This window comes from Barbatula barbatula (genome assembly GCF_947034865.1).
Source record: "Barbatula barbatula genome assembly, chromosome: 14".
In the NCBI taxonomy this organism is placed as follows: Eukaryota; Metazoa; Chordata; class Actinopteri; order Cypriniformes; family Nemacheilidae; genus Barbatula; species Barbatula barbatula.
In genome coordinates, this window is record NC_136777.1 from 5183348 (window position 1) to 5209354 (window position 26007).

At 37.8% G+C, this 26007-nt stretch overlaps 1 protein-coding gene across 4 annotated transcripts; it reads left to right on the top strand.

Annotated features, from left to right (window-relative positions):
- pacs2 (phosphofurin acidic cluster sorting protein 2) lies at positions 1–25709 on the top strand. 4 transcript variants are annotated; one of them, XM_079473530.1, is made up of 25 exons: positions 108–467; positions 10817–10904; positions 10990–11079; positions 11855–11980; positions 12072–12231; positions 12729–12802; positions 12939–13019; positions 13418–13477; positions 16741–16892; positions 17043–17133; positions 17515–17586; positions 17697–17824; positions 18230–18362; positions 18472–18576; positions 18952–19058; positions 19149–19303; positions 19384–19494; positions 20162–20270; positions 20651–20683; positions 22419–22461; positions 22575–22617; positions 22752–22878; positions 22980–23200; positions 23414–23527; positions 23687–25709. In XM_079473530.1, the coding sequence occupies exons 1-25, from the start codon at positions 349–351 to the stop codon at positions 23803–23805; spliced, it is 2661 nt and encodes an 886-aa protein (XP_079329656.1). In that variant the 5' UTR covers positions 108–348; the 3' UTR covers positions 23806–25709. The 4 variants fall into 4 exon arrangements, with proteins under 4 accessions (XP_079329658.1, XP_079329659.1, XP_079329656.1 ...); XM_079473531.1 differs by having other exon boundaries at positions 205–467; positions 13421–13477; XM_079473532.1 differs by lacking the exon at positions 20651–20683 and having other exon boundaries at positions 1–467.
- The last annotated feature ends 298 nt before the right edge of the window (positions 25710–26007 follow it).

The window sequence follows — 26007 nt, forward strand, 5'->3', positions numbered from 1 at the left end:
CCTCCCAAACCCTGCGAGTGCGTGGTGCCAACGCGCAGATGCGCAAGTTGTCTGCGCTGGGATAACGCTCGGTCACGTGACTTCCTGCGGCGAGAGGGTGCTCCTGCAGTTTCTCGTCGGGAGCGCTCGGTGCACGGTGTGGAAATTCCGTCATGAACCGAACAACGGCGGCATGAAGCTGCACGCTGATAAAGGCACGTGAGTCGCTGCACCTCCCGTCAACGGTAACCCGTCTCCGCAGACCCGTGGATTAACGGCTGTTTCTCAGTGGGATTTTAAACAAGTGCAATCCAGGGAGAAGTTTGTTCACCACGTCGGGTGGAGGTGAGCGGGACACCAGCCGCGAGCATGGCGGAGAGAAGTGGCCGGTTGAGCTTTCCTGGGAACGGGGCATTAAACAGACCCGTGCCCATGAACCTTTTCGCCACCTGGGAGATAGACGGCTCCTCTCCAAACTGCATCCCCAGGTGAGTGTCGTGCGTTATCGGACCCCCAGGTGGGTTGTTTATCGGCGGGCAGACAGGTGCAAGGCGGCAGGGAGTGGTGCGCGCATGTGTCAGACAGAGAAAGGGTGCGCGAACTCGGTGTGCATTGATCCGATTGGACCGATGTCAGCATCAGACATAAATCCAACGATCGTCTGGTGTTCTGCAGATTTTCACGGTTCTCCGTGTCACTCACCATTAAGGTGACACGACTGCGCTTTCATCACGCCTATACAATGTCACAGTGTTGCTTATACATTTTGATGCTCTTTAGTTGGTTAAACTATTTAATTAAAAATTAAACTATTTGACTCTTGTGACGTCAGTGTGCTCTGGTGAGACAGCACGCGCGGGTTGTTATGAATTTAGCTGGAGGGGTCCAATAACCCGGTGAATCCCCCAGATGCACATATACCACCAGAACAATCTGAAACTGATAAATCCCTTCTTATTTTCTGCTTTGAGTAATCGTGTGTGTAAAGAACACAAGCCTTCCCTCGTTCTTTCTGTTTGTCTTTGTCACTTTATATTTTTTTACAAATCTGATAAAAACGCCCCATGCCTTCTTCAAACAGAGGACAACAAGACAAGCTTGACTGGCACCGGCATATAGGTTGTTTTTGTTTCTCTTTCTGTCCTGTTCAACGGTTAGGAGGATGATGTTCTGAGGGCTGTGTCCGGTAGGCACGTTTAGAATGACTCCCATGGTATTTGTTTGCCCTACTATGGCAGTAATCGGGGGATGAGATCCGTTTGGACATTCTTCCCAATATCTTCCTTTGTGTTTAGCAGAACAAAGACATTTATACAGGTAAATTATGACAGAATTTCAATTTTTGGGTGAACTTTCCCTTTAAAACAAGTCTGAGCTTAATTGAGCTGGCGATGAGGCAAATGAAAGGAAAGAGAGGTGTGTCTTTCTGAATTCTTGATCACAATAAAAGTCGTGCCCTTTGTCTGCTCACTGCATATGTGTGATGAGCACAGTTGACAGCTTTGACAGACTATTTTGTAAACTTATTTTGTGTCAATAAATCTCTTTACATTCAAGTTTTATATGAGCAGATAATGACACACTAAATAATAACAATCCTTTACATAACATGAAATTAACTTCTCTATCATCTGAGTTAGCTGGTCTTCTAACCTTCTGTGTGCTGGGAGTGGGAGTGACCTCCTCTGGAAGTGCTGTCTGATTGGCTGGACTCTTTTTGTGAAAGAAAATGAACCCATTTTTATTGCACTTTGTAGGTATAGAGAAGAATGTGTTTGACACGTGTTGTTTCAAACGTGTTTTTGAATGAATAAGGGCCGTTGTGTTGCATTACTGCTCTTCAAAAGCACATTCATCTCCATGGTGTCGATGTTGTTGCTGTTATAGTGAAATGTCCTTACTGCGCATCCTACATTCAGAATTAAAGGGATAGTTCCCCCCAAAACAAAAATTCTGTCATCATTTACTCACCCTCATGTAATTTCATACCTGTATAAATTACTTGGTTCTGATGAACACGGATAACGATATTTGGAAGAATGTTAGCAAATTATTAGTTGAGAAACTTCATTGACTACCATAGTTGGACAAGTGCCCCAGAACTGTTTTACCTAAATTCTTCAAAATATCTTATTTTGTGTTAAACAGAACAAAAATGAAACAATTTGTTTCTCATACTATGGTAATGGATGAAAATTGCTAAACATTCTTCTGTGTTTATGAGAACAAAGAAATGTATACAGATTTGAAACAACCTCAGGGTAAGCAAATACATTTTTATTTTTGGGTTATTATCTATTTAACCCAACAATGAAATATCTCACCCTCTTGTCATTCAAAACCTTTATGACCTTCTTTGAAGAACGTTGTTAACAGAAAACATTGTTCACCATTGACTTCTGTTGTGTAGACACAAAACGACTGAGGCCTATCTTTGGATGTTGTGGGTCAGCGGTCAATTATTAGCTTAAAATTGTTACTTAAGACATGCTTAATGCTTTTTCATTCTTCTGCAACCCAGATCTTTAGTTGTTTTGTGAGTTTTTTCTAAAAAACACTTGATTTATTTCTAATGTCTGATAGAATGTTAGTGAAGAGACTAAAATTTGTATTGAGCAGCTTTTATTTTTTAAACAGCAGAATCACCATTCATGTTCACGCCCAGACGTCAGACCACACGGCCCGTGTGGTGGTGTAATGGCAGATTTGATTGAGTTAAGCGACCTTATTAGATCACTGAAGCTGTAGTAAGTCTCACGCTCAATTTAGCTGTCAGAACATACCGATTCAGACCGATCGAGTCTTGCTGAAGTCAGCACAGAGGCATAGCACAGAAGACTGTGACTTCACAAATAAAACTGCTTCATTTGAAAAGCTGATTGAGTTTTATATGTAATTAATTCATACAGTTTTTAGCTGCATGCTTGATCTGTTCAAATGTCATAGATACTATTTTTCAACACCACGTTGTCTCATTTCAGTCAGATCCTAACATTTTAAAGAGATGAATGGTGGATGAACGTTCTTGAAAGTGCTGTTTTTCATTCTTTGTGCAAAGAGGGCGTTTCACACAAGGCAGAGAAAAGTGGTCATAAACTTGAACCAAATTATTCCAGTGGATCTCAGGGAAAACACACCACCAAAAGTTAAATACACACTTGGCCTCTATAGTGACTCTGTGCAGCTTTGTGTGCATACTCCCTTATGGTCCTTTGTGTTTTCTCAAGTGGGCATCATTTCAATAAAACAATAGTCTCTCGCTCTCTCTCGCTCTGATTGAACAGGCTGTACTAGGCTGTCATATTTGTGTGTGTTGGTGGAGCGTGCTCTGCGTTCTCACCCTGCGGGAGAAAACAGTCATGCCTTTGTCTTTATTACTCCCACAGCAATTCTTACACACACACACACACAGTGACAGGAGCAGAATAAATTGCTGTATTGTTTACATGGAAAAGAGCTGTTTTGCTTTGGACGCTGTGTTGTGCGTTCTTGATTTGGAGTGATAGCAGATGCTCTGACTTTTAAATATCTTTAATGGAATAGTGATTGAATGCAGTTAGTTTCATTGCTTTTTGTCTATATTTATGTTAACTTTATTAAAAGTAAATGCATGTAAATAATTTTTTTATTGTAAAAAAGTCAATAGACATTTTTTGTTTTTAGACATTTAAAAACGTTATTTATAGGTCTTTAAAATTATATATTTTTTCCATAAAATTTTTTTTTAGATATCTGTTTAAAATACAGTTGTAGCCTGTTTCTGTGCATATGAAACTGACCTCACACACTATACAGATATTTGCTTACTCGGCACCTACTGTAGGATGAGTGGCAAATATGTCTGTGTGTGTGTTTTTGTTTTTGTGTGCATTTCGTTCTCTATTTGTGCTTTCTCTCTGGTCAAGTCTACATATTTTAAAAAGCCACAAAGACAGAATCACACACTAACTATGCAAGAGCTTGTCATAAACACAAGAAAACGTCACTTGCTGTGGTGTCTTCTTTTTACACCTGCATTGCCTAAAGCACGGAAACTAAAAACCTGGGAGTTTGTCAAAACGTGTTAAACAAGGATTTGTGCTTTTACAGCTACACACCTTTTAACCCGGTGGTTTGTTACGCTAAATGTGTAAAATTCTGCATAATTATGAAAGAACAAATGTGCTTTGTACTTGAATTGTGCCAAACTATATCTTTTATAATAAGGATAATCATTGATGTGCACATTTCTCGACTGCCAAGGTAAACACAGGTAGAGTCAGTGGTTGGTGTTGTATAGCAGAGCTGGGTTGAGGTCGGCATTCGTGAATTATTTGCATGTGACGCAAAATAAGGTCAGTTTTCTAGTTTGTGTTTAGTATCATATCATATACACACAACCAAACCAAGTCATTACATTGCATTATTCTAAACTGGTCTAGCTTAAAGTATGTCTCAAGATAGTTTAGTCATCGCTACACAGGCTACTCCAGACTTGATGAAAACGCATTTTGTGTTTGCTGTTTTTCAACTTCACCAGTTTATACATTGTAACTTTGTTCAAAAAGGTTTGGAAACCTCACATTAGTGTTAGTGTAAACTAACATATCCATTTTATGCACACAAAACCACTTCCTTTTTGTTCTAGAAGCAAAAGGTTTTGAAGGACAAGAGGGTGAAGTAACGATGGCAATACGTTTTTATTTTTGGGTAAACTTTCAGTAAAGCTTTCTTATCCAAGAGAGGGATCAGAATGTCTGCCTGCAATATCACAGAGGTCCAGAGATTCAGAAGATTCCAGAACTGGCATTTGATCACACCCCGAGAACAGATGCCTTGCACCCTGTGTACTTTTAGGGTTTACACATCAGAGACAGAAATAGCTGGTTTGTGGGCTGGGACATGCTCTTTCTTTCCCAGAAGCCCCTGTGTGAGCCAGCAGCAGTAGGTCTTTAAATAATGGTTATGAAGAATGCAAAAAAAGCACGACATTGTGATCACATGTGCGTGACCACACGGCAACAGGGACCACTGGCTTTGTGTGGAAATTAAGCTTTACCACAGCAAACCTACGAGAATACTCCTGTTCCTATACGTGTGGCTAAAGGCCAGTTCACACCAAGCATACCTTAAAAATACAATGTAATGTCCATGATGTTTTGTTTATTTCAAGTTTGCACGATGCATGTTTCTCATTTGAAATGTGCAAGACCTTTAAATTAGAGAAAAAAATAATTTAATTGACTGTCAATGTTAAAGGTCATCAGCTGTTCTTGTTATATTTTCACTGTGGACAAGTGGTATTTTATAGTATTGTTTAATCCTTATAGTTATGATCCTGTTGTTGAATAGGCCTTATTATAACCAATATTTTGGTTAGGACAACAAATGCTCTAAATGTATTAGGTTCACAAATGGAATCTGTTAGTTCATAATTTTGAAGTCATCTGCGCTGCTTTCTGTTCTGTGTTTCAGATCATTAATGTATCTGTCTTCTGTAAAAGCCTGGGAATATTTGTGTTTCAATACAAAGTGTTTGGACACCAGTCGCAATAAAAATGCAGACATTTTATTGCAGAAGCAGCCCAAATGCAATACTCAGATAAAAAAAGGAATTGTAACCTACACTCCTAAAAAGGTGCTTTAAAAGGATTCTTTGATGCCATAGAACCTTTAACATCCTTTTTGTTTCACGAAAGGTTCTTTGTAGTGAAAACAGGTTCTTCAGATTACAAAAAAAGTTAGAAAGAGACGGTTCTTTAAGGAACATTTGACTGAATGCTTGTTTGTGGAACCAGGATGGTTCTTCTATGGCATCGCTGTGAAGAGCCTTTGAAGCACCTTTATTTATGTTTGTAGGCCTTAATAATGTTTGACTGTTTCACAAAATTCCCAAAAAGGCAATATTTCTGCAGTAGAGGCAACCCAACGTTTGTGATTCGGATCAGCATTTGTGTTTGTGTGTTATTCAGTGAGAAAAATGTAGGTCAGTAGGTTTTTTTAGGGGGAGAAAGGACGGGCAAATATGTTTTCAACATGTGTTAGTGTTTAACTGCTGTTCTCTGTATGTTTACACAGAGCTGTGACTAATGAGCCGAATAAGGTAAACGAAGCAAATGCAGATAAACGAGTTACTTTGCATCGGTTTAAGTTTTTCTGTTTGTATTAAAGGCTCAAGTTAACTGGATCTCTTCTGTCTGTCCATGTTCAGAGGATCAGGGGAAGTTTATTCTGTGTGTCTGTCGTGCACATGTCAGTGACTCCTCATTCTATAAATCTCAAAATGAATTCAGATCAATCAAATCTACTGTACATGAATTACTTTATATCCATCTCTCTTTCACTCACATACACACAGGCAATTTTGGGGGCAGGTTACACTGCGGGTCATCTTGACCCTCTGCTGCATTTTGGTAGTTCTTTGAAGTTCAAACGTATTTATTCAAAGTAAAAATAAAATAAATGAAGAAAATGTGTGTGCTGTGTTCCTGGCATGACTCTTGCTATATATGTCATGGATGTACATACACTCCAAAAAATTGGAGACCTAAGAGTGTTAGAATATTGGTAGCATTAATTAATTTTAGGATTTTTTTAGCCATGGAAATTTTACATTAAATTACGCTCCAGCTGACATTGACCTTACAAGTTTGTGTAAAACCTGATGAATCATGTAACCCAATGTGATTTGCACATGTTCCCAAGAGCATCGTGTGTGCTTCAACAGAAGCAGGTTTTGTGCAAATGAGTGGTAAAGTTCTTGTCCTACATTTTTCCTAAATCCTATAACTTTCACATCCTTCGAAACTTCCAATTAAACAAGTTTTTCTCTGATCTTGGACTTGTGAACAGCACTGTTTGCCTCAATAAGTCATGTGTTATTAATAGTAATGTTAATTCTTCCATTATTCTCAGTAAAGAGTATACAAGGTTTTGAGCTAATTTGAATGTAACTGACATTAATAGACGTGTGTGTGAATGTGTGTAAGTATCTGTGTGTATTATTTTCCTTCAGAAGTGAATATAGGTCAGCTCTCTAGGGTTTTACTCTCATTCAGATACACCGAATTAAGATGAGATCGCACACACACGGTTCCAGCACGGAAAGGGCCATTCTGAACCTCACACCTACTCTTAAAATGGATTAAGGCACACAAACACAGACATGCATGTTTTAAAGTGTAGTTATTGCATATTTTCTGTGCCTGTTGTTACAGTCCTATCCACCTATTCTCAGACAAACAGATGTAATCCAGGGTTTTAACAAACTGGGGGCTTGTGCAGGAGTAAGAACCGGTGCTCGGCCGGAGGTAATCCACTTTGTCATGTCATCAGCAATGTGACCATATTTGACTCTTGTCTCTGGTGGAAGTTATACAACGGAGGCAGAAACAACAAACATGGTGCCGTACCCAGCAAATGTCTAATCTCTGCTTTTAGTTTTCATAAAATGCCAATTCTCAACTTTATGTAGGTGGAAGAGGCATTTTAAATTTTTCTGGAAATGCTAAAAATGGTTTAGTTGTGCAAAAATGACACACTTCACCTTAAAGGTCATTGGCACACTGCTAAAAAGTACATTACTTATTATGCATTTTTGTCTTGTTTTATAGTACAAACGTTCTTAAATCAATGTACATTTACTTGACAAGGAAAGTGACCAAAGATATTTATTCTTATTCTCAAAAAAAAAGATAAGATTAATATAAGAATAAACTAAGTTTATGCAAAGCTAAAAAAAATCCAGCAATGGGGTGAGAAAAATAAAACTTGAATTAGGTCCTTAAGAAAAATGTAAAACTAAATTCCAATTTATTTTTCTCACTCCATTCGCAGATTTTCTTGCTTGTTTAAAGACAAATTACCTAATTCTTACGTTTTCTTTCATAAAACAAGACTAAATATATTGGGTCATTTTTCTTTTCAAGTAAATTCATCTTAAATCTACCTGTAAGATGTTTTAGATATTACTAGAAAACAAGACATAAATGCTTTGTAAGAAATTATCTTTTGCAGTGCATTTGCTTTGGCGATGCTGTAGTGCCGCATATTCTGGTTTAAAATGAAAATCTACCCTCGGTGTCAGGGGTAGGAAAACTAATGCATCCGATAATGCCAGTGTTCTGTCCGGCCTGTAACCGGAGCACCATTCCAGCCCTTAGCATTCACCTTTTAGCATAACCGTTAGAGTACTGGCATAACTGTTCGTGCATGGGTGTGTGTAACTTTATGTAACTCGAGTCAGGAATGATGGGAGCCAAAGTTGATCAAATTGATTCGCTCTAATATCCTTTGTGCTTCCAACGGCCCGGCAGCATCTGTCCAAGAGAAACACACACATACACGGTATCTGTAACAGCGTGTGTGTAATGGAGCTGTGATTGAGTGTGTGTCTGTGAGTGAGGTGAGATGTGTTTATCTTTAACTTCAGAGAAAATCTCTATTTTTGTGTGGGGGCTATTTAAAGTATGTTTAGTTTTTAAGGAGGCTGTATGTAGTTAATAGAGAGGTTTGATAGACGTGTGCGCGTAGAAACACCTCACACCACACCGGCTGAAATAAACAGCCTTTGTACTGAGAAAACAGAACAGAAACGTTGCGTGTGGATATTGTGAGCTGCATGAGACCAGCTTTGGTTGCACTGATGCTTTTTTGTAGTCCCATTTGCTTCCATTGTTTACCTTTAAGTCGCTTTGGGTAAAAGCGTCTGCCAAATGACTAAATGTGTAAATGTTTCCTGTAGTGTTAGGTGGTGGCCTGTAGGATTTTTCAACTTGATTTCACAGGTATTTGTTACGGTTTTACGAGGTGTATTTTAGTATTCCCATTGAGGCCATCAACTGCAGTCACAGAAATGAACAATTAATCTGTTTTTAAATGTAGTTTAAAAAAATGTGCATGTCTGTGAGAGAAAACAATTGTGTGTGTGTGTTTGTGTAAAGTTTACGGAGACCCACATTGTGTGTGTTCCTTTGTTGCGGTTAAAGTTAGCATGATAATCCTTCAGCAAAGAATGGCTTTTGTTTGTGTGTGTGTGAGGGCGCGTGTGTATGTATGTGTGTGTGTGCGTGCGTGTGTGTCAAAAGGAGAATGATGTGTAGACAATACCAGCCTTTAGATTGCTGAGAGTGTAGATATTGTACTGGCACTGCACACACACACTCCTCCTAGTCCTCAGAGTACCTGGTATGTGATTTGAATTTATAAAACATTTCTCATTAATATTCTTTTAGATGCGTGTGTGTGAATGGTTCTTCTCTCTCTGTGATGCCTAGGGCCTTTAGGGGCCTCTGGTCCCCTGATCACTTCCCACTGCGACATTCCAAACAATACTGATTCATCTCCAGCTCTTTCCCTGCATTACTCACATTCCCTGCCTCTCTCTGCCATTCTGCCTTTGTAGTCTACGTTTAGATGGATAGTTCCCAGAAATATAAATTCTGTCTCTTACCCACTCTCTGGTTTTTTAAAACCCATGACTTTCTTCCACAGATCAGATGTCAGGCAGATGTTTATACTTTTCTGTTCCATATAATGCAAGTGCACGGTGACCTGACTGTCATTGCATCACTGAAATTACATAAAGTATTATTATTAACTGACCAAAGTATTACAAATGTGAGAATTATACATTAATGCACAGATTTTAAAGTTAGACGTTGAATTTTGATGCCAATACCACTATTGTACACACATATATTACACAAAGTAATTAATTACATCAGAAGTAACTGCTATTAAATTACAGATTTTTTTTAGTAATCCCTTACTTTACCTTTTCAATGGAAAATGTATGAAATTACAGTAATTAATAACTTAGTAACAAGCTACACCCAACACTGCATACAATATTAGTCATGTAAACCTTTTTAATGTTTTTAGGTCATTGGAGCTTGAAAGCAGTTGGTCACCATTCACTTCCATTATATGGAAAAAGGTGCATCATCATTCTGCTAAACGCATCATTAAAAGGTTTCTGATGACGTGGGTTACTAAATGGCGACAGAAGTGTCTATGTTTCCATGTGACGGTAGTGTGGTGCCACAGAGAGAGAATATCTATGGTACATTTATCATGTTAAAAACAGGATTGGACCGAAAGGGTGTTTGTGTAGTTTAAAGGGGTGCGAGAAAGCATCTTGACGTGTTTTACTAGAATGAGGTCAGTTTAAACATTTCCTCTTGACTGAAGTGACATGTTTTCAATGGAAAATTTTGTAAATATTTAGGTTTCCAGAGGACTAAACTCTATCTAATATGGTCTTCATCGTACGAGTTTTAAAGCTCCTAGCTGTGTATCTGTGTCAGGAGAGTCCGGTTTAGTTTGGGGGAAGTTCTCAGAATCATGATGTTGACTAGCAGTCTTTGAACCCGTTCCTACAGCCATTATTTACTGATAGGAAACTTGGGCCAAACAAGGCTATCTTCAAACCGTCACATAAACATATATATCACATTTCCAAACATTTACAGATAAGCAATCGACGGCATGACTATCCCTGACCAGCAGAGAGGAGACTAATGTTCTGTTTGCTTGCCCTTATGTTGTCTCAACCCCACATGTTCCTTTTTCCACTGTGAAGCACAAAAGGTTTAGCAGAGCTCTAAAATAACAAAAAGGAAAAATGAATGAAGCAGAACCGCTTCTTTCTGCTTGTATATCAAAACATTTGCTCCTGTGTCTCACCTATATGTTATTTCAGTCATGCTTACATATTACTATCAAGAGCTCTGAAGTATTTCACATTTAACCAGCAAATGTTAGATAGTACATCGAGTGAGACTGAGGTTGAAGCTCCTGGTTTTTTTACTACGTGGATAGTTTGTAAGTGTGTTAATAAATCTGTTTTTGTCTTTAGGTTGTGCAGTCTGACATTAAAGAAGCTTGTTGTGATGAAGGAACTTGATAAGGAGCTTATTTCTGTCGTCATCGCAGTTAAGATTCAGGTGAGTAGTGATCTGGGGTTTTTGAAGTGTATACTGTATTTTAGCTCTTGTATTAATGGGGGAATGAATGTATGCATCTTTATAGGGTTCGAAGAGAATCCTGCGTTCCCATGAGATAGTGCTTCCCCCTGCTGGTGGGGTGGAGACTGATCTTGCGCTCACATTCTCACTTCAGGTAAAGAGACCCTCAAAAGACATTTCAAGTGCTTCTAAAAATTTGTTTAAAAGGGATAGTTTCCTCAAAAATTATTTTCTTTATTTTTCTTTCTTTACTAACCCTCTTTTCATTTCGAACCTGGAAGACTTTCCTCTGGAGAACAAACACTTAAGAAGATATTTTGAACGGAATCGACAACGGTTACCGCCCTTAATCGATTACCAACATTCTTCAAAATATCTTCTTTTGAGTTTTGAAGAAGAAAGTAAGTCATACTGGTTTGAAATGACAAGAGGGTGAGTAAATGATGACAGAATCTTTCTTTTTGGGTTCACTATCCCTTTAAATGCATCTAAAAATGATGGCTACGTCTTCAAATCTTGTGAGCTTGCTGTGTGACAGACTATAGTGTTAGACTATTATTTTATGTCTGACAAACAAAAATGCAATCTCATAGCTTGGAATTGTACATCGGTAGAAATGTATGCGCCTCATTAAAATAGGACATTCCACTGAGCGTTTCGCAAAGCATTGTGGGCTTGCATTTTCTGTAAAGAATACATAAAATGCTGTCTTGGAACTCATCCCAAATAATTTATCTTAAGACAACCTTTGCATCGGCAACATTTCCGATGTTCTTTAACTCACAAGGTTTTGGAACAAATCCAAAAACCCTCTCAAGATGCCATTATATGTCCCTATGCTAAACTGTTGGAGTTTATTGAATTAAATTGGTATTGATCCTAATCGCTCTGTGTAAATCCCACGTGTGCATGTTTTTCCATGTGATCAGTACCCTCATTTTCTAAAGAGAGAAGGAAATAAGTTACAAATCCTGCTTCAGAGGCGGAAGAGGTATAAAAACCGAACCATTTTGGGTTACAAGACATTGGCTGCGGGTTCCATAGACATGGCAGAGGTACGTCTGGTTTCTTTCTAATGTTAAATTTAGTGTACTTGACCCATGAACAAACGCACACTGATGTGTGTTTTATTTTGTGTGTGTGTAGGTGATGCAGCATCCGGCAGAAGGTGGGCAGGTCTTGGCTCTGTGCAGTAATCAGAAAGAGTTTCTGGGAAAAGTTGCAGAGATTTGGATCTATTCCCTGTCCAGTCAGCCAATAGACCACGAGGAGGCGGCCATTTTGGGACAGAAAATCAAATGTTCTGGTATCAATTATTTGGATTTTTCAAGTGTTAAAGGTCCAATGTGTATTTTTTTGGAGGATCCATTAACAGAAATGCCGTATAATATACATAACTATGTTTTCTGAGGTGTATGAAGAACTTACATAATGATGTTAGATGTTTATTACCTTAGAATGAGCTATTTCTATCTACATACACCGCGGGTCCCCTTACATGGAATTCGCCATGTTGTTTCTACAGTAGCCCTAAACGGAAAATTGCTCTACGGAGCGCATGTCGCCAATACGTTATCTCCTTCGGCAAAGAACCGAAAACGCGACGACATCTTAGATCTGTGTCAGCCACCGTAGTGCTTCAAAAGGGAGGGGTGGAGTGAACCGTTGGTCGCAACCTCACCACTATATGCCGCTAAATTTCATACACTTGATCTTTAACAGCTGCTTCTCTGCTGAATATAAAACAATTTATTGAACCGTCAACATATGTGCATAATGTTTTTGGTTTATTTGATGTGATAGATAATTATTCGGAGGAAGAGTATGAAAGCTTCTCATCAGAGCAGGAGGCCAGTGATGATGCAGCACCGGGACAGGTGATTTTTCTTAAACACGCACATACACAGTTGTGTTACTGTAGCTCGATCGGTACATCACGGTGCTAGAAATACCAAGGTTATGGGCTCAAGACCTATTGCACCTTCTTATCACCCGTGCATGTGTGTTGTTTAGGATCTAGAGGATGATGAATATGAGATGAGGAAGCCCAAAAAGCAAAGGAGGTCTATAGTCCGAACGGCATCGATCACCAGGGTAAGAATGTCAGAGGAACAGTTAAGGTAATTGCACATGGAGTCCGAAATTTGCGTCCGAAATTTTCGCACGTTGGAAAATAAATCCGACCTTACGTTGTGTCAATCACATTTACACACTGCCTCCGAATTTGTCGTCCGTCTTAAAAAAATTCGGACTGGGTTAAATTTTCTGCGTTTTCCGCATCCGTAGCAGGCATTTTAAGAGTTGTTTTGACAATTCGGAGACCGTACAAACGGGTGCCAAATACGAAAAAACGCATACGAAACTTTCAGACTATATGTGCAAAAACTTTAAGACTTGAGTGATTTACAGTCATCACTGTCATGTATATGTTAATTTGTGTGAATATGTACAGTATGTGCTTTTGTTTATTTTTCTCTCTCTCTCTCCATTAGCAGCAGAACTTTAAGCAGCGCGTTGTAGCGTTGCTCAAACGGTTCAGAGTTTCTGATGAGGTGAGTGAGTATTCTGTATGTTTGTGTACACTTTTGATCCTACCATAGGCAATATGGTAGGGTGGTGCTTTCTGTATCGCTCATCTGCGGCGGTTTTATGGGATTACATCTGCTCACTGAATGTTAGTAATTTTTTTCTGGCAGCTCTCTCTGCTATACTTCACTCCCCCTACCATCTGTCCGTACACAGCGATATCAGGTCTGGCCGTCTTGTCATCTGCTATTGGTTACTTATTTATTTTATTATACACTGCCCGTCCAAAAAAGTCACCACCTGGGCAGTGCTATGATCTAGGGTTGCTGCAGTTGGTCAGGTCTAGATTCAGCAACTTTATGTGCCCAAAGAATGAGGTCAGCTGACTATCTGAATATACTGAATGACCAGGTTATTCCATCAATGGATATTTTTCTCCTGATGACACAGGCATGTTCCAGGAGGACAATGCCAGGATTCATCAGGCTCAAATTGTGAAAGAGTGGTTTAGGGAGCATTTATATTATTTCTATTTTCCTTTTGTGTTTGTCTTTGGAGCTGAGCTGACCTGACCTGACCTACATTTCACTAATGGTTGTATATTCTCTATATAACTGTGTATGTGACAAATGAAAAAATCTTGAATCTTTAGTGTTAACACCATTTGCACACGGATTTGCCACCACAGAGTCCAGACCTTAACCCCATAGGGAGCCGATGAGAAGTTTTTTTTGTATTCAAAACCTGGAAGCGAGTTAGCATTCTATCGCTCCAAAGTCTATGGGTTTTTTGAATGGGTTTTTGGTAAATCGCCCTAAATAAGGTCTGTGGTAAACAAAACCTCTAAATATTTTCACGTTTTATTCTACACACTAATTATATCCCACCCGGAATTTTTTAAAGCCAAATTGTGTCTTAGAAATGGCGGTTGCTAACAAGTTCAAGCGACCTTAAGTGTAGTCTGTTTAAAGCATCGTGTTAGCTTTTTACTTCTGCCGATTGTATTTCAGCTTAAAAAGTAACAAATGTTGTGAAGATCATTTTACACAAAATGTGTAAACATCATTAACCTTTGTAAATCACGGAGCTTATTTTTTGCGATCTTCCAAACTCACCAGTTATAAAACTCCCAAAGATATTAATATTAACGCAATTGAAATGAATGGGAAGAACGAACCGCTCAATATGGCCGCCCTAGCGAAGCTAATAATGTGGATGGGGATTCATCCCCAAGGTATTTACTTACCGTTTTTAATAAAGTTTGAAAGAGCTGTCGGATGTTTGGTGGTGGTGACGTTGATATCGAGTGACCGTTGTGTAGTCTGTTTATAGCCTCATGTTAGCTTTTTACTACTGGCTATTGTATTTAGGAAGGAACAAAAGGAACACATGTTGTGTTAATCTGTAAAGATTATCTTGATAGACAAAACGTGTACATTTCATAAAACTTTGTTAATCACAGATCTTATTTTTTGCGATCTTCCAAAAGTCTGTGTCAAATGCATAGGCTTTAGTTCGAGGGAACAAGTGCAGCGCTATCTTCGGGTTTGCCTACCAAAATACGTCATCCCTGAGGTACTCTATTTGAGTATAGCGGAGATATCTGTCATGTCAACAGTTAGTCAGCTTGTTCTGGTTGACTTGTGTAGTGACCCATTTTGAAAATGTGTGCATGAGGAAATCTACTGCTTTTCTCTTCTCAATGGACCATATCTGTGTTTTAGCTCAAATTGGTTTGTGTTTTACTAATGTATTTTAGATTTAAGGATTAATGATTTTGGACAGTCAGTGAGTCAGGGGACAAGAGGACCGTCCTCTGCCTGGCTCCACTGATTTATTTAGCTGTGCATGATCAGCATTCCTACAGAAACTGTATCCTTGTTATCTGATAATCTTGCTCTGTAAAGCAGAGCAGGGTTGTCACAAGGACACTGGATATAAAAAATATTCTTATTATTTTTACAGCACATAGTATGTATACTGTGGATAGTATGCAACGTTTCTATATGCAAGGAATACCAGATGTGCAAGATAACATGCATTGAATGAAACAGTATATACCATACGGCAGTGCACTCAAATGAACCTATAATTTTTAAAGGAACAGTTCACCTAATAACAAAGATTCCGTCATGATTCATTCACCCTCAATTTGTTCCAAACATCTATAAATTGACAACAATAGTGGAAAAAAATTATTGTATTATATTTTTGTTCTTTTGAACACTTTGGATATTTTGGAGGTTATAGGAAAATAAACAGTTCTGGGGCACCTTAGACTACCATTTTATTTTTTGGTAGTCAATAGTGCCCCAGAAAAGTTAGCTGTCATTTCATCTTTCAACTAAACAAAGAAATGTATACAGGTTTGGGACAACTTGATGATTTGCGTGAACTATCCCTTAACAACCAAACCAATAGCACGTATCCATTCTCTTTCATATTGTCTACATTTATAATGCATTGTATTTAATGTTTCAACTTCTAAAAATGTAAAGAAATTCAATGCTCAAAACAAGCTGTGGTAACCTCGAAGCATTCCATTTCAAACACAGCTGTTGAAATGGCATGATGCAGTATGTATGTGTCATTTTAGGTTCAGAGGTCAGTCGTCTTCTCAAGGACAGGAAGTGTGATGTGCAGTGTCAGAAGCTGTAGTGATGTCCAGTAGAACAGAAACATAATTCTTATCACCATTGCGTCTCAGGTTACTTCCTGTTCTAACAGAACTCTGTTATGGAATCATCAGAAGCTGGATCAGAACATTTCACAAATATTATCTTACAGGAAATCATTGAGAGCTGTTAACAGTCAGTATTGCTAATAATCGAATACTAGCATACTTGTTTCTAGTCACTTCTGGGTATATATTAAAAGTTTTAAACAATAGAAATAATTGAAACAAAAGCCATTTCTCCATGATTCAACATTTCAACAAGAAGCTAGAAAGAGTTTGTGATGGATTACGTGTGGTTATTCTGTAATATCGAAAATGAAAGGTGAAGTGCATTGCATTCTAGTACATATGCAGTGTGCAACATATCTTGTCATTCAGTGCATATGGATTTGCATTGATGTTTGAAAAGTACTTGATTGATTTTCACTCTCAGTAATAATATTTAGAACATCATGTGGTGCTTTGCGATCGATTCTCTTGCAGCTGAGTCTGGGTATTTACTGTCCATGTGCTTCAACCTTTGCTCTGTATCACCCTTTCTCACCCTACTGCCGGTACATCAACACGGTACAAATGAGAACGTTGTGTAATATTGGGTTTTTGTGCTTGTAGGTATTGGACTCTGAGCAGGACCAAGCCGAGCCTCCTCCAGAGGTGGAGGAAGATCTGGATCTGGAGAGCTTGGATTTTGAGAATCCAAGTGACAGTGGACCAGATCTGGACGATGATGAAAGTGTTCTGAGCACTCCAAAGCCAAAACTCAAGTATGAGGGGGCTTGTGTGTATACTATAAAATAATTGTGTACAATTCTCAATTTCGGATAAAATCTACCCATAAGAGTGGTTTTGTTGTCCAGGGTCACAATTTGTTTGTATTTTGTTAATGCTCATTCATTGTGTGTGTGTTTGGTCAGGCCGTACTTCGAAGGGATTTCTCTCTCAAGCTCTCAGACAGAAATCGGCAGCATTCACAGCGTCCGCAGTCACAGGGAACCCCCCAGTCCGGTATGAACACATTATTAAAGAGATATCATAATACTAGAGCACATAATGGTTCTTACTTGACTGTGTGCACTTGTTTAAATGTAAAGCTAGTTGTTATTAAGTTCTACTATACTCTTACTAAATACCAACGTAATGACTAACCAAAATAAACAACATTATTTGCTTTAGAATACTTTTATTTGAGATATGACACACTTTTCTCTTTATTGACTAAGTATAAGCTAGTTTAGTACGCAAGCACTTTAGCTCAATAAAACTTGAGGGAATCTCTCTCTTTTTATATATTTTTATTTGACTATACCTTGATATATGTTTTTGATATTTGTAATTGATGTGTATGTGTGACTTAGTCTCTCTCTCTCTCTCTCTCTCTCCATCTAGACGGATCCTGATAAAATGAGAGTTCTATGTGGGAAGTTTCAGATAGATAATGAATCTGATAATGTTTCACTGGTATGTCCCATACATCTGGTAGATGTGTATGTCTTAAATTTACTACATATATAGTATTCTTAGTTTATTCTTAGTGCAAGTTTTATTGAGGGTGTTTGTGTCTCTGTCAGGGAAATCCTGAGGTTGTGACCCCAACAACAGAGTTGGAGATGATGGACAACATAGACTCTTTCTTGGAGAGGTTGCCCCCTATTGGCAGGATGACCAAAACAGAATCACTTATTATTCCATCCAACCGGTAAGGACACACATCTCTGTGTGTGCTTTTTTCACATCCATAAACTACAAAGTCTCAAAAGGTTATTATGAGATATTAAGCATCAGATTTATTTTAACCATTAATTTTACAACATTTCAAGACTGTATTTGTATGGCTTGAATTGTCTTATGTGGAAAAATCACAAACAAGTGACTTGCTCAAAACAGGGTTTTCACGGACTGGGTCACAACAGTATATTAAATGGATTGAGTACAGTAGATCAAAGCTTGTAGGTGTTTTACTTTTTTAACAAAAGCTGTGAAGTATATAGCTTTAGATATTCTTTTAAAAGGGGAGTTCTACTGTTGGTTGCTTATAATGTCTATTTTATGGCTTGATGGTTTCTTTTCTGTGATGTTAACATCTTTCTCTCTCAATAAAAAGGGGGGAGCCAAAGTTGGCAGGGCGACGAGGGCGGAGCACATCCCTTAAAGAGAGACAGCCCAGCAGACCGCCCAATGAGAGAGCCAACAGTTTAGACAACGAGCGCTCAATGGACACACGCTGCCACCTACAGGTCAGAAATCACCTGGTGAACGCAAGATACTGAATGTTATGATCTGATTTAAACAGGGGCATTATTATTTTAGAACAATTCTCAATGCAATGATATTTTGACTGGATAGATTCCACGCAAAACCGTTTACGACCAGTTGAACCACATCCTGGTTTCAGACAGCCATCTCCCCGACAGCATCATCCTTATCAACACCTCTGATTGGCAGGGCCAGGTATGATTGACAGTTTTGTGGTGGCACACTGAGCTTTCTTTAGAGCATTTATTACATTACTATCATAATTATAGTATTGATACATACAGGAGTATGACTTCAATCTAATGGTCTAGCACCATAAAATATCTAGTACCATAAAATATAAAAACAATTGTGTAAATAATCAAGCATTAATGCTTGTTTTGATTTTAATAAGTAAATTCACACAAAAAGCTCCTTCATTTGATACATAATTTGATTATTTACCATTTTACATTTTCAATATGATAGAGACAAATCAGCCTCACATTTAGCAACAAGAAATAATAAACAAATGTGTTGTGAAAGTTTGTTTTCCTTGTTTTGTTGTTCTCACCCCATTTTCTCTCTCAGTATGTATCTGAGGCATTACAGAATCACGGTTTTCCCGTCGTGTGTACGTGCACCACCGCAGACTTACAGGCTGCATTCAACACCATCATCTCACGCATACAGAGATTGTAAGTCAATAAACATATGGAAGCACTCTTATATACATTCCCATAATTCCCTGAATTGTGACTTGCTGTGTGGTTTGTCTTTCTTTCTAGCTGTAACAGTAACTCAGTGACTCCGTCTCCAGTGCGGATCGGAGTTGCCGGCACACAGCACTACCTGTCTGCTGTTTTGCGTTTGTTTGTGGATCACCTGACGCATAAAACTCCCGACTGGCTCGGATACCTGCGATTCCTCGTCGTCCCTCTCGGTAAGTGCAGGGGTTCGGGGGAAAGGGGATGGAAGATGTTACTAAAGATACTAAACAGATGCTTGTGTGGATGTGTATAGGAGTTCATCCAGTGGCTAAATATCTGGCCAGTATAGACTACAGATATAACAGTCTGTTCCAGGACTCGGCATGGAGAGATCTTTTCCACAAACCAGAAGCTCCAAACTCGGGTAACACATGCACACTTCTAACTCGTTTCTTTCTTTCGTTCTACTTTTTTTCTTATATTTTCTAATACTGCGTAAAATATGAACTGAAAAAAAAACGGAAACAAAAATAAACCTAAAATATAATATAACAAATAAACAACAAAATGATAAAAACACACAACAGCATTGCTAAACATTTAACTAAAATGAACATTTTCAAATATGAATAAAGTCAAAACAAATCTATAATAGCCTATAATAACCCACTAGCTTGTAAAGCCATAAACAATAAATGTAATTGCATCCAGAATGAAAGTTTGTGTAAATAATATATTATATAATATATGTCTGTTTACTGTGAACATTATTTTTGTATTAATAAAAACATACACATACAGTACATGCATTTATTTAAGAAAAATATAAGAATGTACATAAATGTATATATAATTTAAATGATTGGTAAATATAAATAAATATATGTACATATGTGTTTTTAAATAAAAATTAATATGCACAGTATGCAGACATATATTATGCAAACACAAACTTTTACTTTGGATGCCATTAATCGTTTGACAGCCCTAAATAAAACTTTTTTTTATTTAATTTTTTATATCATGGCAACTTTAAAGACATTCAAGCAGCAGACTATATAATGTAATTTTCTCTCTTTATCGTTTTACAGTTCAGGACAGTCCTGATGTGGTTTCCAGAGTAACACAGTATATGTTGGGGGCAAATGGAGCTCATCAGCTGCCCATAGCAGAGGCCATGCTAACCTACAAACAGAAGAGGTAACATGTATGCAAACATAAACCCTTTTTTTATTTATAGAAAAGAATGAAACCTTTCAGAGGAGGCAACGTTCACTATCATGGTGCCACTACCATTAAGCATTACCACAATAAAACATATTCATAGACTGAGTGTGTCTATTGTATTTGTACAAATACAATTAAAGGAATATCAATAAACTACTGATATGATATAGTGCTTTGAATATGTTTTATTAGAGGTTGGATCCATTGCCAGGAGCTCCATATATGCAAATATATTTTAATTGATCTTTTGAATGAGCATTTCTCTTTGAAAGTAATGTTTGGACAAGTTTATAATCTCTGTCTGTAAATAACATTCTTTATATCTTTTTATTTTTTCCTTGCCCCCTCTGAAGGAAAAAGAGCATTTATTTTGATTTTGCAGTAAGGTATTGTTGTCTTCCTGCTTGCACTGATATCATAGCCAATCAGATGCATTTATTAATGACTTCCTGTCTCTCGCCTTTCCTGTAGTATTTAAGGGAATATTTTACCTGACAGAGGGCGGAAAAATAGTTGAAACTGAGATTATTTCCACACTCTCCGATTCGAGTTATTTGGGGGGTATTGTCTCTGGGTTTAACTATTAAAGGGATAGTTTAGCCACAAACAACAATTATATTATAACTAACTTACTGCCATACATAATTATTATGTTACATTTTATACAATGAAAGGAAATAGTGACCACAGCTGTCAAAGCAAGATTTTCAGTAAACAACCTGCATGTTAATATGTTTCTTGCACAAAGCTTGGATCGGTTTAGAATGTTATAGAGTCATATGAGATACTTTTAGGTTCTTTTTGGAGTTTGACACTCTCTGGTCACCATCCATATCCATTGTATGAAAGAGAACATTCTTCAGCTTCTCATGTTTGGTTTGAACCGGTCTGAAGGTGATTTTCATTTTTAGGTGAAATGTCTCTTTAAATTGTGTAACAAAGGCTGTGGTGTGGAAAGCATCTCAAGGTTTTATTGGTTCTTGCTGCTCTGAGATATGAACATTACCACCGTCAGGCTCTGAGCACCTCTGCTGTCCTTCAGAAGAGCACACAATGTGCTAAATCTGGAGTCATTTCAGTTTAACCTTGCTGTATTCCCAAAATAAATATCCTCAATTTCAGTGTCAACTGAATAGCAAAAAAAGAGATGCAAACAATTGTCAATGATACCACCTTTTTATGGAGGCGTTTTTGAACAATGAGGTGAACAGATCTGTTGATGGTGGATGAATTTTTGAGCAACCTTTACTTAGGCTAGTCTTTATTTATCTCTCTAAACACCATAAACAACACGACACAACACTTACTTTCTCTGAGTAGTGTTAGATCAGCTGATGTTTCAACTGTTGGTTTCATCAGTGTCTGTTTTCTCTGGGATGCAAAGCAATAAATACGCCTTTTATTTTCAAAACAGCCACGATTTCTGCGCAGTTGCTTGAACTGTGTCTTGTCTGTATTTGGGCTTGTGTTGCATTGGGTAATTGGCATTGATTGTTTATTCTTTACTTCTAGTTTGATTCTGTTTTACTCTTACAATGATCAGAGATGGTTAAAGTGAAAATGCGAATGCTGTCTGAATGTCAAAAATGTTCACTTCACTTATTAGAAAGCATTTGGAATAGAGTCATAGCCAATCCTGTTAGGTCAAAATAAAGTTTAGAAAATGTTGCTGTCCCCTGGAAACCTATTGTCCATTACATTAGTTTTATTGATGCTAGATTTATAATCTCTGTATGAGACCATCTTTGGATCATGTTGTCTAAATCTGAGCCCTGATTGGCTGAGAATGCTTCTTTATCTAATTTTTGAAAGCTTTATTGTGGCAGTTGATTGAATGAATGCTGGCATGTCTTGCTTAACTGCGTCTCTTTACAGCATGTTTTTGATGCGTTTCACTGAATGTCAAATGAATCAATTGTGTTTGATGAATTGGGAGGGGCTACGAATAGCTGGAGTGGGTGGGGTTAGGCCTGACAAAACAGATGCTGGGAGGAGCCAATCAGGTTTGGGAGTACTAGAATAAGAGTTGTATTGCATAATGTATAATTATTTAATTAGGTAAATTTATACCCCGTTACCCATTTGTTTAAATCACATTTCTCCTCTCTCTATCTCACACAGCCCTGATGAACACTCATGTCAGAAGTTTATTCCTTTTATTGGGGTACGTCATATAAACCCCATACCTTATTTAAATGCAATTCTTAATGTAAGGCATTGCTTATTATATGTTTTGGTTGACTTGCATTTGACTCCGTTTCTTAAATCTGCTTGCAGGTGGTAAAAGTTGGGATCGTCGAACAAACAACTGCCACATCTGGTGCGTTAAGTTTGATTTATATTACCAATTGATTATATATCAAAAAAAATTTGTATTGAAAAATAGTACTTATCAGAACAATTTTGTGTTGTTTTATTTAAGCTTGTTAACGTAGTCTATGCATGTTTATGTAGGGGATTCAGATGACGCAGCCAATGTGGGGTCTGCTCTTCTCTCCTCTACTCCTCCTGCACAGATCTCCCCATTATTAAAAGAAGCATCTCCAACACCTCCCTCATCTCCCTCTGTACACATGTCCAGGTGCACGTATACAGTGCTGTATAATCATGAAATACCTGCTTTGTGTCCCAGATCCCTGTACTCTTCATTTTGTATTTATTTTAATGTGTTTGGGGCCGTAGTTCTCCCGGAGGGGGCCAGGGGGAGCTGATGGGACTTCAGGTTGATTACTGGATGGCTCCGTCTGAGAGAAAAAAAGAAGTGGAGAAGAAGGACTCCAAAATCACGCTCAAGTGCACCTTCCGCTCCCTACAGGTTAGCCGCCTCCCACTGGGCGGAGCCGAAATGACACATCAGCCAACCATGTCCATGACTGTTGTCACCAAAGAGAAGAACAAAAAAGGTAAGACCGTTCGGATTCATAATGTGCATTATACGCAATAGTAAATTCACGAAGGTGCTTAAAAGGTTCTTCACAGCGATGCCATAGAAGAACCATTCAGTCAAAGGTTCTCTAAAGAACCATCTCTTTCTCACTTTTTATAATCTAAAGAACCTTTTGTGAAACAGATGTTAAAGGTTCTTTGTTCACCACTGATTGTGTCTCTGTATTTAGTGATGTTTTTGCCTAAAAAGACCAAGGATAAAGAGGCGGAGTCAAAGAGTCAGGTGATTGAAAGCATCAGTCGACTCATCTGCACAGCCAAACATCAGCAGACCATGCTAAAAGGTGATCAAATGCATCCAAAATAATAAAACTTACTAAACATTACAACCAGTTAACTGGGCTTGCATAATAATTTTGTACATTGTGCGGCACACGGGTACAGTTTGTTTTGGAAATATGGCTGAAGATTAAAGCCAGTGTTTGTGTGTTCTCTCTCTGCAGTGTTGATAGATGGAGTGGAATGGAACGATGTGAAGTTTTTTCAACTCGCCGCTCAGTGGTCATCTCACGTGAAACATTTCCCCCTTGCCATTTTCGGACCCTCCAAAGGGCCTTTCTGAATTTGGGGCCATCTGCACTCCTCTATGCTACGGCTGCCTTTACTCTCAATGCTGCCTGATGTTTTTATTTAAAAATGTGCTTTCTCACAGTTTGCATCTGTTTTTTTATTTTAAGACATTGGTTGTTCTTTTATGAAATACTTGATGCCATTTTACGTTGAGCTTTTAGAACCCTCCGGTGTTTAATAGTGAAATGAAGACTAATGAACTGATTCTTAAAACCGATTTAACACCATAACTTGTGAGTTTTTAGGTGGTTTTGTGTCATTCTGCAAAGCTGTCTCAACACATCTCAGCATCAGCACACTCGCGAAAGAGCAAACCAGCGAACGGAAAAGAACACGGTGCTTTTGTCATACAAAGAACTAAATTAGTTAAGGATTGATTTTCCGTTTGGAGTTCCCGTGTCATGCCTTTGCTTTATCCAGAAGACTCCAGATTGTACAGCTTCGATTGTAAGGTTGTAGAAAAGAACGTGACGTTCTCTCTTTCGTCATCTTTTGTTTGCACCATACAGACTCTCCCAAGTTACACAGTTATGCGTGTGCTGCACATTTGAAATGGTTTCTGTTGTTTATTTTTATCTGTGTATGTGTGTGTGAATGTATTCACGGAAGGTACTGAACGCTAAAGCACTTTTGAAATATTACTAGATTGTGTTTTTGTTATAATGCTTATTATACTGTTCACTCCAGCTAAAACTGCAGCAAAGCCTTGTGGAAAATCCGTGAGTGTCTGTGGCCGGTGTCACACCTGCACTCTTTAAAATGTCTTTTTTTATGTAACGTTTTCTCAAAATTCTTAATGTGTGTTCTGCTTTGTTTGTTGGCCTGGTTTAGGGATGTTTCTTGTTAAATATCCAATGTTTCCCCAGAGATGCTGTGTTGGATTGTGCCTAGAAAACTTGCAGGAGAATCTTTTGAAGTGTGAATCTTGCCAAACATGTCAAAGAGCATGTCTGGATTCCACCCCAATATTAATTTTTTTTTAGTTTGATTACGACAAGCCATTTATGTATTAATTAGAATTAATGTATTTACTGTCATACAGTATATTTTTACTGTAATACAAATCTATTTAAATTAAATTAAAACCACGGTTGAGACTAAATTCATTAAAAAAAAAAACTTGAAGGCTTTGATTTTGGGGTAAAATGTGACATGGACATGTTTTCGCCTGACTCACCTTAAAACGCTAAATAAAGGAGCAACATAAATATTGCATTAATCTCACTAAATGTAGCATAAGAATTACTGTGTGCATTTGTTGCCTGTAGGTGTCATGATCACATGTAGTTGTTAATGTCTCCGCATTATAATGGCATTAGAAATACAGTTTTTGTAAGGCTATTTATAGTCTCTGAACATTCTCACGGCCTGTCTCTTGCAAGGTTGTTGTTAGATTTCCTTACAGTTTGTGTGACTCTTTTGCTCAATTAGAATGCCAAAATATGTCAAAACGAACAAATCAACCCCTATAAGGGAGCTATCCATAATTCAGTCCACTGACCCACACTTGTAATGCCGTATGTACGTAAATGGCAGACCAGTGCAATGATGTCAGCGTTCTATTTCTGGTCATTAAAAATTAAGTCTAATTTAATGGAAATAATTCACGCTTGACCAAACTGTAAAAGGTTCATAATTTATCATATACACAGTATGTAAAGAGTTGTGCTGATGATGTCAGCTTATTTTCAAAGTTGTGCTAAAGGACTGTCTCTTTGCTGTTTTAATTTATACCTGCCACTAGTATTAGTTTTTACAAATAATTTAAATATATTTTTGCTTTATGATTTAAATGCCCTGCTCCAATTGTGGCGCATTACTCAGATATATTTGTATGAAAAATACTATACCACTGTAATTCCTTAACTGTAATTTAATAAAACTACACACATTAAACTTCTGTGCTGGTTTCTTATTGTTTGCAGAATAGAAAAAACCTTTGTACTTAAATGTTTCAATACACATATCATTTTTAAAAAGGGCCCTGAATGAAAATATGTAGGCTACTTCCAAAAATGTAATTTCATCAGATTTAGTTGCAAACTGTTATATTTTTTAATGTTAAGAATTTAAACGAGTTTCAAGTTTTTTATTATTATTTTAATAGTACAATTCATATGTGTGTGAGCGTTTGAATAATATTAGTGTTTTAAAAATATTGACATTAATGGTTATATGCAAATATTTTGCCTCG

Excerpts from the sequence above, each read along its gene's own strand:
- pacs2 (XM_079473530.1), top strand. The coding sequence starts at position 349 with ATGGCGGAGAGAAGTGGCCGGTTGAGCTTTCCTGGGAACGGGGCATTA. Across the intron at positions 18,363-18,471 it reads ACACACGCTGCCACCTACAG|ATTCCACGCAAAACCGTTTA; the intron begins GTCAGAAATCAC and ends TTGACTGGATAG. Across the intron at positions 22,462-22,574 it reads AGTTTATTCCTTTTATTGGG|GTGGTAAAAGTTGGGATCGT; the intron begins GTACGTCATATA and ends ATCTGCTTGCAG.